Raw genomic sequence first — 16,175 nt, forward strand, 5'->3', positions numbered from 1 at the left:
CGCAAAACTCTCGTACTCCTACTAGGATATAATCCATTGCTCTCGAGAACCCTGCTACAGAAGTTTTTAAACCTTGAGGTAAAACATTATAAGTATACGTCTTCCCCATGAACGAGAACCCAGTATACTTCCTAGAATCTTTATGCAAAGGTATTTGAAAATAGGCATTATTCAAATCAATTAAACTGATATAATTTACTCCATGAAAGGATTGTAAAATCTCAGATGTGAGTGGAGGCGCGCCCGCGTCACCTACCATTTTCTTATTCAACTCTCGTGCGTCCAATAAGAGTCTTATTGACCCATCTCGCTTCTTAGTGAAAGTGAGAGGACTACAGTAAGGAGTCGCTTCCTGTCTGATCACGCCTAGTTTTTCTAACTCTTCTAATTCGGTTTTTACCTGTTCTCTATACGCCAAAGGTACCGGATAACTGTGTTTTACAAAAGGTGTTTCGTCTAATAGCTCAATAACGTGTTCGTACTTGTTTGTCAAACCTAAACCTTCCGTAAATACCTTACAGTGTTTGTTTAACACAGGTAGTAATAATTCCTTTTGTTCATTACTTAAGTTCGCGTCATCTAATTTTAATCCCTTAAATTTCTCATTATCTAAATTCATGTCTGATACACTTTGTTCCACTGGCCTAGAGTTTTGATTTAATATTAAATTAATCGTGGCTGCGTTCGTCTCTCCCCCTAACCTTTCGATTTTGCAGTCCGAATTCAGCCTAACACAAGACCTAACGCCCATATGTTCAATAGTCAAAGTGTGTTCACCATTACAGTTCACTATTCCTTTTACCCGCTCTAACCAATCGTATCCTAGTATCAATGACCTAGGAAGACGTCGCATAACTAGTACAGGTGCTTCAACTAAAGTACTACCTAACTGAAACTCTATTAGCACTAACCGATTCGTGCTTTCACTTCGCGACCCAAACGCGCCTTGTATTTGAATTGCTGGAATAGCGATCTCTGGCAATGTCCCATGTTCTCTTAGAATAGAGTCGTACAATTCCCTAGTTATTCCACTAATCTGACTTCCCGTATCTATGAGTGCACTCATACTTCTTCCATACAATCTAACACATACTTCAGGTAACCTAGGTAAAGAATAATCAACACTCACATCGGTTTGTTCATCTAATTCATGATACATTGTGTACACATTCAAACCTCTCCTCATACAAGTTTCACAAGTCACGCCTAACTCATTACACTCTGTTACATTTTCAAACTGGTTTTCCAATAAGATTCCTATACTCCTAATTTCAAATTGACTACTATACTCGTTATAATCAACGCCGCCTCTTAATAACCGCTTAAGTCCCTTATCTCCGGTCCCCAAACTCTGTCCTGGCTTCCATCCACTATTAATTAAGATCCTATAGACTACACCTGTCCTTTCGTGATCTGAGGTCTTTCTGACGCCCGTGCCACACAAGACTAACTGACTTGACCTCGTTTGTGTTGGGCATTCTAGTTTTTTGATGAACCCTCCCCCACATTCTTAGACACAGTAAGATCCTCGCCCTCTTTTACGAACGTGATTGCCGGCCTAATTTGTTTAGTTTCGGATACCGTAGGTCTGTTAAAGTTAACCCTAGAACCTAATCGACCACGATAGCCGCGTCCCCTCGTCGAATTTCCCCTAGCTCTCCAACTTCTTGTTGACATTGTTGCTACAATAGGTCGTCTCGATGATGACTCATTGTATCGTCTACCTCTGTAATTATTACTAACAGTACCTCTCGTAATTTGCCTAGGTTTTTCAACAATATTTTGCTCTATGTTTCGAAGAAATTTCGCTCCGTTCATGATGTTAACTTCTTCTGTTCTAGTAAACCATAATCGCTGTATATCTATAGCATAATGTCGCATAATAGAATTGACCAAATCTCTCTCACTAAACGCAATAGTTAATGACTGCATTGATTCTGCTTGCTCAGCAAAATGTTCGGACATCGACATTCCCGAATCGCTTGAATATACCGCATTAATCAATTTATATCTTATAGATTCCTGAATTTGTTCGGTCCAATAATTTCGTCTAAAATCAATCTCGAAGTCAGCGAACGTAGTCCAGCCCTTCGAATACAAGTCCATAACCTTCCGAGCATGCCCCGAGATGCAACCTAACGCTATATCTATTTCGCGATCTAATCCATTTACCGCCCTTATATATTTCTTTAATCGTTTAAGAAAAACGATGGGGTTAGTGAATGGTTTTCCGTCGAAATTTGGTTTAGTTACTGACGGCTGTACAACATATAAATTCCGGGTCTCAGATAATGTACTTGTGCTCGCGGTTTCAAGATTCGACCCCTGCCTATCAGATTTTTCATTTTCATTAATCCCGTTCGACTCGTGTGAAGAGACGCTCGCGATTTCATTTGAACCGGTATTTGAATTTAACTGATGTAATTTTGCTTCGAACTCGGTGATTTTTTTCAAAATCAACTCTAATGTAGCATTCCCTAAGGTCGTTGTTTGCTCGCTCGATTCTACGGTACTAACATCGCTTTGCCCCGCACCTACTTGCTTTGTTCTACGTCCTTTTCTACCTGAAGACATCCTTTTTTTTTTTTTTCAATTTGACCCTATTTCTTTTACCTACTTTGGTACTGTTTTAAATTTTATTTGAATAACTTTCATAAGTCGCGAAGCCGTATTTTTAATACTAATATAATACTGATACTAATTGCAATCACATGTTTGGGTCTGCTTCGATTATATGTATTCTCAGAGTTTGAAAAAAATTAAGTCTGAGAAATAAGCAAGGAATAATAGCTCGATCTCTGTAGTATCTTCTGAAAACCTGTAAATTTTACATTTATAAGACATACAGCTTATTTCTGCTCTCCTGCTCCCCCTATACATAAATAAATGTAAATGTACAACATATAAATATAAAACAACATGCAGTGTGTCCTTAAAACTTATAATTTATAAATAGCAATGTAAGTTTATAAATTTTTCTCTCTCAAATACCCAATCACAATTTCTACGTTGTGTTATTTTTATGTTAATGTAAATCTAGTCATATCGTTATTTCGAATACGTACATAGATCCCTGGTCACTCGGCATCAAATTTCTGTGATGGTACGGTGTGATCGTCTATACTAGTGGTTAAGATTAGGCATTATGAAGAGATAAAATAAGAAATAAACTCAGCTGAATTATAGAAACACCTAGGTATTTAAGTCATGAGTTATTTACAAGTAATTAATTGGTACAGTACGTTGGGTGAACACGTAGACTTCTCGACCAGCTAACAGGTTTACACGGATTGAATTATAAAAAATTAATGTAAAATTTCAACTCCTCAAAATAGATATAATGAGTGGAGAGATTTGCTAATTTAGAACGTCCTGTTAGTGTGGAAAATCAGTTGATACGTGTATTTGCCTTATTTAGGCCATCGGTTTGAGACCAACCGGCATTCCTCAAGCACGGGGGGAGCCCTACACTGAAATCTCAGTCTTTTAGCATTGTTATCGGGGCACAGCACTTGGACTCTCCTATTTCGCTGCGAAGCGTTTTCAATTTGCCTAGGTACGGAAACCTAGGTTCTTTTCAATGAGCTCTGGGCTCGCCCCAAAACCATGGTATTTTTGTATATTTATATATTTGTTTGATTGATTGTCAATAAATTGGCCAATTTATTAGTTCGGAGAGTCCAGCTGTATAAAGACATGACGTGTTTGCTTTGTGCCGGAATCTCGCTGCTGGTACGTCACCAATCAACCATGTACCATAATATAATATCAAGCAAAGGAATTACAAAGTACAGCAAAACTAGTATTTTTATCTATTCAAAACTCGGTGATTCACAAATTCAGCTGGCGTCGGTTTTAACAGATAATGTTACCTAAAATGCTGTTTGGGAAAGATCGGTACACCATAAAAAAAAAGGTACCTACCTGCCTCGCCATCTGTCCTCCGGAGGCAGCGTGTATTCCATTGTCTCGTTCAGGGTATTTTAGTAGGTAGATGAAATTTAGCTGTTACTCGAAAGTATCCTCGACAAGGTCCCTTTAAGGTGTCTTTAGCCTGGGATTCGAACCCAGCCAACCCTATTATCTTTAGTAGTGGAGAGCATTCTTGGTATATTAGTACTAATCGTTTTGTGATAATAAAAGTATAAGGAAAAACCATCGTGAGAATTTCACATAATGGTATAAAATACCATATGATGAAGGTAAACTTGATCGAGAGTTCTCTATGAAGTCCGCGCTCAGTAGTGAGCCGGTGAAAGCTGTTCATGTTGATGAAGACGATGTTTATACCGCGGTAGCTAGTAGTTTATAGCACACCACCTTATTTTAGCTATTGAGTAATTTTTCTACCAAATCTATAATTGTAACGACAAGTGTCATTCCATCAGACTGCATTAGACTGCTAATTCAATTTTATTCCCTATTTAATGCTGAATAAGAGCTAGTATTATAAATAGGTGCACTGCTGAAAAAAAAACCTAACCTAATTTTTACTTAATAATAGGAATTGTGATTGGTAAATAGGTCATATGAGAAAATCTTAATATTGGAGCTCAAGTTAGTTCGATACATGGTTTCTTCGTGTCTTTGGCTTTGTTAATATTACAATACGATAGTCTAGCCTCCAAACAAATTGAATCTCCATTATTAAATGTCTAGGAAAATGTATCTAAATATAGCAAATAAAAGATGATAGTTATACCCAAGTGCATTTATTTCTGGTAAATAATTGTTTATTTACTCATACAGTTGAGTATTTAGAAAAAAAGAAGAGAAACTGAATTTATTATTTAGACTGGGAATTAAGTAACTTTATTACATTAATTAATTCCCGGCCGAATATTTGCTTCCTAAGCCATACTAATTATTGAAAGGGAAAAGCAAATATTCAAACAAAAAAAACCCTTTCGGCTTTATATAATATTATGTACACCATTTTATCTAAAATACACACATGCCCACATAATCAATAGAGATATTATCTATAATTCTTACTTCTATAATAAAGTAAATTTTAAGGACACACATTATGCGTAAATTATAATATATTCATTATTTATTCTAGATATATTTGAATCCTAGTTCCACAAAGAGAAATGTCCCATTTCTATAATTTTGGATGCAAATCTAATAGTTATACACAATATTGTAACACCTCCTAATATCCAAATAATAATATCATCTCTAATTTAGTTTGTAAAATAATTCTTTACTCAAGATTTTTGGAACTGATTTTCAAATAATCTAGTTTAAAATTAAATGTAAATTAGTACATCACCATATATCAGCTTCTGCTGGCCCGGATACACACTATTTTATTCTATTTATAATTTTTCTATTATTAACTATACAATTGCAATATATTTCTACACTTAATTAATATTCACTGTTAGGCTCTACTGCACGTTGAGCCAGACCTCAATCGAATGTCCCTCCCGGTCCCCCAGTGTAGCCTTAAAACGTCCACACGGATATCTTTTGTTCACGCCCATGATCTGAAATGAAAAAAAACCCAGCGAAATTTCGGTTTCTGATTGGTTCACTCTTGCGCACAGAATTACCCTGGCTGATGGCTAATTGGCTGAAAATAAAATGTATTTCGAACATCCCTTAATGGGCCGTACCTTTTGCTTTCTCACGCTCTTGCCTTGCCTAGACCACTCGCATAACACGTGATTGCAATTTTGTACACTTGTAGAGATTTCTAAGTTAAAATTTACGACTTTTATCTAATTTATGACCGACCCTAACGCAATTTAGCTTTAGAGCAATTTATTTTGCCCTTTTGTTTTTTATACTTCCTTTCCTACAATTACTCAGAATCTTAACTAATTTATTTCTTTTCGTGCGAGATTTTTGTTTTTAAGAGCAAGGCTTCAAATTTCCGACAGTCATAAAACCGTATGACGGATGGCAAGGCCATCTCAATATTATGGTGCATGTGCTGACCAATCAGGCCTGCCAGGATTAGATAAATAGTTTTAGGATTAATAACATTAGTTTTAAGGTGCGCGTCTATACTAACAAAATATGATTGCAAAAATTGTTTTGAGAAAATAATACTTTATTGATTTGTTTATTGTTTACATTTCGTCGCCTTACATTGTAGACGGTTGTGGAGGTTAAAGATCGCCTGTGAACAATTTGAGCCGGTTTTATCATTTTTATCTTCTTATGTCTAAACTTCGCTCACATAAAAGTCGAATTAAAACGTAAAATACGTAAAAAATCAGTCGAGGATACGATAAATCAATAAGCAACTCTGAACAAGTGTAAATTAAAAATTTTCAACACCCCCGACAAATCATTTTCAAATAAATAATTATGTATATCTAGGCAACGTCCATCTTGACAGCTTGACATTTGTCAATTGACACTTGAATATTATGAACCTAAGGGTTATCTAACCTTCTTTTCTACAAGAAAACTATAAAAGAGCTGATAACTTTTAAACGGCTGAACCGATTTTCTTGGATTATAGCTAAGAACACTCTCGATCAAGCCACCTTTCAAACAAAAAAAATTAAATTAAATTCGGTTCATTCGTTTAGGCGCTACGATGCCACAGACAGATACACAGATACACAGACACACAGATACACAGATACACACGTCAAACTTATAACACCCCTCTTTTTGGGTCGGGGGTTAAAAATATTGTAAAACTTCAGATAGATAGGCAAAACAATTGTATTTTAAAAAGTGAAGACAAATTCGTACTTTGGGTGTGTGACACATACGGTTAGCGTCACAGACTTAGATATATTAACTCGCGATTTACGCAATTTTGTACAACCCAAGCGTGCTTCAAAAAATGCCCGCCTGTTTCCAGGATAGACAGCAATAAATACTAATTAGTAGGTAAATTTAGAAGTGATATTTCAAACAAATTCTATGAAGCTTGTACAATTAGAATGTCACTGGCCACTGGGCATCAAGTTGTGAGCAAAAACGAATTGCAGCCCGCAATAATTTTTGTTTAGAATCAGCCGCATAGCGCGTAATGCTTTGTAGAAGTCGTTGAAAAGAAACTTCTAGTTACACATGCTTCAGTAGTTAAAAGTGCCAATTAACGTTGTATGATACTCATAATTGAAGTGGTTATCCGTTTACCAACTAGCCAGTGGCCTTTGTGTCAGAGTATCGGCCGATTGCCAGCGAGAGCTTCAAAGGGTTGCCTACCAAAGAGATTTAATTGAACGGTAGAACGGACAACTTTTCAGGGTATAGTCAACATTCGGCACCGACTTGACAGAGTTACTCATGAACGTTTTTTTTTAGTCATTCAATTCATAGTTTATACAGGGTGTAATTAGAGCGCTAGCAAAAACTTAGCCCTATGTACTACTTAAGCACAATTCAGTGCCAATAACCATTTGCCTTATACATGGAGTCTTAGTAATTTAGTACTTTTCAAACCCGCAATGTATAAACCCGGGGACAATGCCCCCACCTACGTGGCATTGACTCCGCGGCACCTAACTATGCAACGTTCGTTGAGTCAGTTAAATGCTTTATTTGTAATACATTGCGAAGTTCAAAAAATACAGATTTTAAAAATATCGCTTTTTTGTGCTATTTTATCAGTAGTCATCAGTACTATCAGCCGTCTTCGTTTTAGCTAGAGTTAGTTGTACTTGACTTATACTCTGTATATTGATAGATCTGTCAGCGAAGATCAGCGTGTGAAGAATACTTGCGCTTTGTCCTATTCTAAAGCTTTAATATCTTTGCTCGTCGCTCGTGAGAGGCGTACAGATTGTCGGACAAAAATTTGTCCCTAATGAGGGAATTTGGAGTCTATCCAATGTTTATTGCGGTTAAAACGAACAAAACAATATCCCGAGTTCACAATAACAAGTGTTTGTTTAAAGTTTCATGGTTCAGTGATCATTTAGGTTGACTCTATAATGGTCTAAAGAGTTGCCAAGTTTTATAAAAAACATTCAAGTCGGAATAGACCTTTTTATTTTATCAAGACTCTTTTAGCTCTTGACCTAAATCTTAGGCTGAGTGTCTACTATGTTTACGAACCTGTAGCACAATATGTTCTCTTGCAGTGCCCTAATAGTCTTTACGAACACCGCAAACATCTGCGATATTGTTCTATTATCAATATTTTACACTTAGGTATATATTTAAACTTTGTTCGTTTTTATAGTTAGGTATTTGTTTGTAATCGATAAACTATGAAGTTTGAAACTACTGACCCGATTTTAATAATGTTTACATCATTAGAAAGCTATGTTATCCAGCAGTAACATAAGCTACTGGTATTTGTATAATATCAAATTCTAGGCTACTTTTTATCCCGGAAAATCAAGTTCCCACGGGATTATTAAACAACTAAGTATGCGGCTAACGATCCGGCTAGGTTACGATTTCGTGTATAGGTTTCTATATGTTTCGAATCCAACCTCAAGTTAATATTAAAATTTATTTCAATTCCCAAAAGATCCTAAGCCCAGATTGAGCAAAACAAATGTACAGAACGTAAAAAACACGCGTCTATCCAATATTTGGCTAACAGGCTGAAAACCAAGCCCATCTCCCGGGAGCCTTACCTACATCCCGCACAATGTTGGCTGAGTAGGCTTAGTATAAGATTTTAAATCTCACCAACGTCAATAGAATTCGATCTCGAAACAATTCAGTTTTTGAGTAAAATGGACCTTAAATATCTTGTTCTTAAGTTTTTAAGTTCGTCTATACATCTACTTCCTATGTATAGGTAGGTATATCACTGTATATAATATATCGCTGCACATCTATAGCATCTGCCCCCAAACATGTCACTTCGTGATGACCACGGCCACTCTGCCAAGGAGTGTTACGACGAAGAAGAAGATACTTCTACAGCCAGCGCTCCAAGCGAAAACCTTACTAAATTATCATCTACGTCAGGATCAAACCATCGCCAGCCCACTACTGAGCACAGGTCCCCTCTCAGAATGAGAAGGGTTTAGGCCATAGTCGCCACGCTGGCTGATTGCAGATAGGCAGACTTCACACACCTTTGAGAACATTATAGAGAATTTTTAGGCATGCAGGACGTTTTCCTTCGCCGTTAAAGCAAGTGACTTTGAATTGCTTAAACGCACAAAACTCCGAAAAGTTAGAGGTACTTTCCGGCATCGAACCTCCGACCTCACGAAGAAGACAAAATTATAATATAACTTAATGTTTGACTTTAAATCAACGATTTTAGGCCTCTTTTACTCTGACGTTATTGTGTGATGATGCTCGAATTCTATTAACGTGACTGAGATCTCATACTAAGCACACTGACTGGCAAATTTAGGTTTTTGCGCGATTTCCCTTTTTACGATATTGGTTCAACTTGCCCTTAGTAGCCGGCCAAGTGCCGACCAATCGATCGGAAACGACCTTTTGCATATTTCGGTAATTACCTCTCTAGCGCGGCAATCTATTTTTTTTTTTCAAAATCTTTTATTTCGAGGCTTTTATATTGCTGTATGTCAGCCTTCAACCTTTAAATACTATTCGTTTTCAGCAAATTCACTTACTCAGTATTAATCTAAACAAATAGCAAGCTCCGTCGGAGTTTGTAATAAACAATAATAAATGTTAATAAATGTTAAAATCACCATCTTGTAATCCGTTTGGGGTGATTGGCTCAGTGTCTTATACTGAATGATAGTCACTAAGCTCATTATAGGTTTTATATTGCTGCTTCACTGAGTGATATTATAGTGAAGTTGAATCACTTCGAAGATACCTCGTCCGTTTTTATTAAAATAGAAATAGCAAGCAAACGACCAGGCTGGTCACCTGATGTTAAGTGATTACCGCCCCCCATTAACACTTGCATCTCCAGAGGAACCGCCAGTGCGTTGCCGGCCTTTCAGAAATTTGTTGCTCAGTTAGAGGAGAGAGAGACAGTTTGCATGTGCGTGGAAAAAGAATCAGGCACAACGGGCGGTCGAAGTGCCCCAGGCATCCAGGTGGTGAGGGTGCAATTGCTTACGGTGCTGCATATTTTATAACAACTACGCTGAATAAAGGATCAACATCTCGAAAGATTGCTACAATTTCATATAAATGTACCTATTAACTACGTGTTTAGAAACACCCTTTATTATTATTTTCTTGAAGGAACAAAACTGTTCGCGTTCCATGATGATTTAAAGAAGAAAATAAACCAACTCCATTCATATGAAGACTGTGTTAATTAATCACACGCCGTAGTCTCAACACTGTGTAAAATGTAAACTAAACATGAAAATATTCATCGTGTAACTTTTAATGAGGCAACTTGGCGTTTTTGAAGGGTGAAGTTTAAGGCTAACTTTTCTCGTAACTTTCACCCCCTACCCCGTTCTCCGGCGTGATATACGACCACTCACGTTTTAATTTTGCACTATATAATCTGCTACAGGCTTACAGCTATCCCACTCACTCTCTCTTCATTCATTTTGAATTAAATGCTAGTTGAAGGTGTTCTGTTCTAAATCTATTTTTTTTTTCTATTTATAAGGTAGCTAGCGATTATTACAAAAATGATTTTAGATTACATAAAGGTTTTATGCCGATGTATGTATAAGCAATCACTACAATACACATAAATTTCACACTTGCACAGTAAATCTATAATAATTTTTACGATTCATCGTCATCATCATCAAAGTATCGCCGGCCAACTATTATTGAGCGCAGGTGGAATACCTAACCTCAGAATAAGAAGGGTTAGGCAATCCATACTTGGTCCGTTGGCCAAGTATTGGCAGACTTTACAAACCTTTGAGAGCCGGTAGATTACAGTACGCAATTAGCTCTACTTAACATTCTTATATGTATTATTTTGCACAGATTATATTGTATTTGTTAATCTTATAGAATGTAAATGATGCTGGGACTTCGTCTGTGGTGGCGTTTGCTGGCGCGCTGGTGGAACTGACTGGGAAACGCTCTAAAGGGGCGCCGCGCGTATGTCGGCGGGCGCCGGCACAGACGGAGTCCATACTTATACATACAGTTTCCCTAACTTGTAAATAACTACAAACTTGACATTGGCTAATCAGTGTAAAGCCAGACGAGAGAGAGACGATGATGCTATTTTTAGGGTTCCGTTCGTCAAAAGTAAAAAAAGAACCCTTATCACTTTGTAGTCTGTCTGTATGGCAGGTAGGTAGGTCTTATAGTACAAGTAAAGGGAAAAATCAGAAAACCGTGAATTTGTGGTTACATTACCGAAAAAAAATGTACATGGTACACAACCCTTCCCGTGCGAGTCCGGTTCGCACTTGACTGGTTTTTTTTACATTAATTACATTAGTTACCTTTATTTACACATGGTCACAGCTCAGTCAAGCGGAAATACATATATGTCACCACTAAAGCCCTCTCGAATAAATAAAGAGACATCATAATAATATTGATAGTCGGTTTTACACTTGGCTTTTACATCCGTTTGACTATTAATGAATAGTAATAATTCAGGGACCATCAAATTGAAATGATCATAATAAAGTTGTAATCCATTTAAATTTCATATGTGCCTTTTATTATGAATAGGGTCGTTTAGAATTCATGAATGTATTTGCATTTAATCCTACAAAAACTCATCTAAAAGCTAAGCCTGCCTACTTTGTTACGAATCCATACTTAATATTATAAATGCGTCTGTCTCTCTGCCCGGTTTTTCTCGACTCATCCGTTTAATCGATTCTGACGAAAGATACGAGTAGCTGGCATCCTGGGGCCAGACATACTATCTACTTTTAGTCCTGAAAACTCAAGGGATTCTCACTGGAATTTTAAACCCCTAAGATAGACAGCGAAGTAATCCTATAAGGGTTATTTTTTTCCTTTTGAGGTACGAAACCCTAAATACAGGACTTTTCAACAAATATTTAAGTCTAAAACAAAGCTTTGCCATTATTTTGATTAAAATCGATTCAGAAACGATCTCTGAACTTTTCCAAATCAGCACCGGCGTCGAAAGCCTATTCCACCCCTCGCTATAACCCCGGGATAACGGAACCAATTTTTACAAATTCGATTAACCGCCAGCCGAGCCTGAGGTAAACAACATCTGCGAATAATAAACAAACAGCTTTCAGGCTAATAGCGATTCGCAGTTACCGCACGTTCACGCAAAACGAACAATCCTACGTTTGGACAACCATCGAGTTGCACGCACCTTCGAGAAGACATAGCACTCACTACTTACAGCGCTTTAAATGTTACACTCGTTTTGTAGTAACAACATATTCCAACGAACATCGGTATCCGCACTCCTGTCAATCGTTATCCGCTCTAGTCGTAAAGTTTAAACTTGCGCGATAACTAAGTAATTACACTGCGTTACAAATTTTTAAAAAAACAGTGCCCTCTTAAATTTTTCCTATTTATTTGTTCATACGCACCACTTATTAAGTATACATAGGTACTTTTTTTCTATCACGTACCTACTGTTTTTTAGATACGATAGTTAACAATCTATATCTATACTAATATTATAAAGAGGAAACCTTTGTATTTTTGTATTTTTGTATGTTTGTATTGAATAGGCTCAAAAACTGGACCGATTTCAAAATTTCTTTTATCATTACTTAGAGGGATTCTTCCGAATCCGTATAGGCTATATTTTATCCCGGAAAATAGAAAAAATAAATGTCCACCCGTGCGAAGCCGGGGCGAGTCGCTAGTTTTAAATAAAATAATTAAGGAGTAAAGTACAGTATCACGTAGCTTCATTAAATTTTCAAATAATTCGAATTAAACTGATAAAAAATTATTATCATTCACGTTATCATATTTGAGTTAGTATTGGTAGCCTTAGCACCTACCTAATACACGGCACACATTCTATTTATTATCTACAAAAATTAATCTCACAAAAAACATTTATCATCGTCGTTTTGAATAGGTATTTTCTAAGCAAGCGGCTCCCATCGTGAAGTCCAACACATATGATTGTATCTAAGCGTAAGTGTGTATCTAGCAGTCTTGACAAAAAAAAAAAACAAAAAATTGCACTGAAATAAAAATTAATCCGTTCCTTTGTCAAATCACAGCGATACTAAAGAAGTGTTCACGTCATAATAATTTTAACACATCAACCAATCACACGCGCAATTTGATGACGCTTGACCCGTTGGTCCAGTGCTGAGGTAGACGGTAACATTGCATAGCTCTTTGTCAGGTGGTGTTCGCATTACTCATCAGAACTACCTTTGCTTTGCCAAAGCGTTTTCATCAAAGGCTGTACGTACAAAGTCCTGCGGACAAGTACGCTTGTACTGCAAACTCCCAACCAAATAAGTTTCCAAGCACGTTGTAATTAGATTGGGATACAGCTGTTGCTTGCATTTCTCGTGACGTTCGCCGTAAATCTCATATTTCTCAGTAATGAAACAGCTTGCTGTGTGCCCCCGCTATGCTAATTACAAACAGAACAAGTTCACAGCGACGTCAGCGACGTCATATTCTCGTACAATTTAATTCATTATGAAATTGCAATAAATAATAGCTTGTTTACAAATGGCTTAGTATTCTAATTTAAATTTTTAAGATGAGTAACTGTACTAAAGTTGTATGGTTCTCTTGTTAGGAAGGGTATACTACTGCAGTGGTAGTAAAAGCGAGATGTAAAAGTTTATTTGACTTAAAACCTTCCTATTTCTAGTATAATAATTCTAATTGTGTACGCTGCAATAAAATTATATTAAATTGTATTCGCATTTATAATATTAAGTATGAATTAATTATTTATCTAGTAGCACAAGAAAATTTTAATTAAGAAAACGTTCCATTTCACGTTTAATCTTATTACATTTGCCCGCAGGAATGCGCCCCGCATACACTCGTAACTGTAAAGCGACTGTCTCGCAATAAACAAATACAAATCTCGACAAGACGCGCGACGCAGCATCCCGCTGGCTGCGCACATTAAAGTAATGGATGTGTAACAAACGCTCTCCGAGTTCTCCGACTCGCCGCGGCATGGAACGCCACAACTCAACTCTACACTCGCAGTACAAATTACTAGATTAGATGTTGAAATTTTACTGTAGTAAACGCTGTAGAACATACTTGGAAATCCAAATAGATGGACTTTTCTGAAATAGTTGTTGACTATTTAATTAAGTATAGTAAGTATGTACCGGCTATACTCATGTATTTTGTCGATGTAAGCCCGACTGTTTCGAACCTATCCAGGGTCCTTTTTCATAGGTACATCATTCACTATAGTTTAAACATTAAAATAGTTGTTGACTCTTTGTCTTTTCTTAATTCTGATACCAGTTAGTCCTTGACTGCTTTACCACTTGATGGTAAGTGATGATGCAGTCTAAGATGTAAGCTGGCTAACCTGGTAGGAGTTTCACTAAAACCCATAGATACCTCTGATCGGTTCATTCTGATTCACTCTGGTAGTATAATGAACAAAACGACCTATCCAATAGTTGTCCTGAACGCAAGCTCAGACTAGGCGGTCCCGGCGTGGACACGCACGTGCGCCACGAGTGCGGCGAGGCGGTGCTGCACGCCAAGTTCCTCATCAACGAGGGCGCGCTCGTCACCGCCACGGCCGACGACACGCTCAACCTCTGGACCTTCCGCCAGAAGCCGCCGCAGAGGGTGCAGTCCTTGAAGTTTCAAAGGGAACGGTGAGTCGAGAACCTTTCCTATCTTTTTTATAGCTTTTTTCCTATTTTCAACACGTTTCTTGTCGGTCTATTTGTTTGATTGTTTATTTATTGTATTCAAGCAGGTGTTACTTTGCGGAAGTCCATGATATACAAAGAATGAATGAATGCATGAATATACTTTTATTGTACATCACAAAATTAAAACAGAAAAAACACATACAAAGCAAAACAAAATATAGGCAGGTAGGTACAATTTGGCGGCCTTATCGTTACCTAGCGAGATCTTCCAGCCAACCAAAATGGTGCAAGGACATAGCTATAGATATTAGAGGTAGATGGTGCAAGATATGAATATTAAAAAAAATTGCACATCCTACTTTCATGTAAAAACCTATTTCTCGAGGTCCTCGAAAAGGATCTCTCATAATTGACACAGAATTCATATATTACTCGCATGATAATGAAATATGTACTACTCAAATTTTAGTTAAGTAACTTAGTAGGTAAATGTAATTTCTAGCCCGATAAGTTGTAGTTTTAAATTTTGTTTGTAGTAGTAAATGATTAATTTTGATGTGTATTTATATTATTTAGTATTAGGTAAATGTAAATATAAGTAATTAGTTTAATTATGTGTGTGAAAGTACAGAAAAACTCAAGCGAGTTTATGTTTACACCGCAATGACAAATACCCTGTAAATGTGTTTTATTAGCAAACTAGCTGATGCCCGCGACTTCGTTCGCGTGGATGTAGGTTTTTTAAAATTCCCGTGGGAACTCTTTGATTTTCCGGGATAAAAAGTAGCCTATGTGCTAATCCAGGGTATAATCTATCTCCATTCTAAATTTCAGCCCAATCCGTCCAGTAGTTTTTGCGTGAAGGAGTAACAAACATAAACACACACACATACAAACTTTCTCCTTTATAATATTAGTGTGATAAGTGTGATAAATAAAAAATAAAAAATCTGATCAATGATTAAGTTATTCTGTTATAATTAGTAGAATCGTAACTGGAAAATTGCAATGAATAAAGTCCGTCAGTTGCCCACTGGTATGAGTGACGTGTTCGAATGACACGCATCGAAGCGACGTTATTACGGCGCTACAATTTGCATATCGCAAAATTGACGATCGAACATTTGGGAATAGGATTAGCAGCATTTGTGAAATTCATTTTAATTTAGATTTGACAACTGAATTGAATTGAACTTCGGGAGTTTAAAAGTTGTTTCCTTCTTATGAATATTCTTCCACCACCTACCTCTAATATAAATAAATAAATAATAAATAGGCTTTATTGTTTTCTTATTGCTAGTTACATAAACATGTGTTATATATTAAATCTATAAAATAAAAAACTAACATGTATGTATGTCCTTTACAATGCCTTTACTCCACTTTGGTTGCCTGGAAGACATTGCTAGGTAGCGATAAGGCCACCAAATTGTACTTGCCTATATTTTTGTTTTGCTTTGTATGTGTTTCACCTGTATTAATTTTGTGTTGTACAATAATAGTATATTCATTCATTCATTCATCTTAAAGTGACCGCAT

General features: G+C 36.7%; 1 protein-coding gene across 7 annotated transcripts in view; it reads left to right on the forward strand.

Moving 5' to 3' along the window:
* Positions 1 to 16,175, forward strand: part of LOC123870315 (syntaxin-binding protein 5) — a 249,102-nt gene that overhangs the window by 175,125 nt on the left and 57,802 nt on the right. For all 7 annotated transcript variants that reach the window (XR_006797053.1, XM_045913557.1, XM_045913555.1 and 4 more), the window contains exon 3: positions 14,454 to 14,636. Coding sequence is in view for 6 of the 7 variants with exons in the window: in XM_045913557.1 (XP_045769513.1) it covers positions 14,454 to 14,636 (183 nt within the window). In the remaining variant the exon portion in view is untranslated. The remainder of the gene's footprint in view (positions 1 to 14,453; positions 14,637 to 16,175) is intronic.

The sequence above is a fragment of the Maniola jurtina genome, chromosome 12 (assembly GCF_905333055.1).
Source record: "Maniola jurtina chromosome 12, ilManJurt1.1, whole genome shotgun sequence".
NCBI classification, from domain to species: Eukaryota; Metazoa; Arthropoda; class Insecta; order Lepidoptera; family Nymphalidae; genus Maniola; species Maniola jurtina.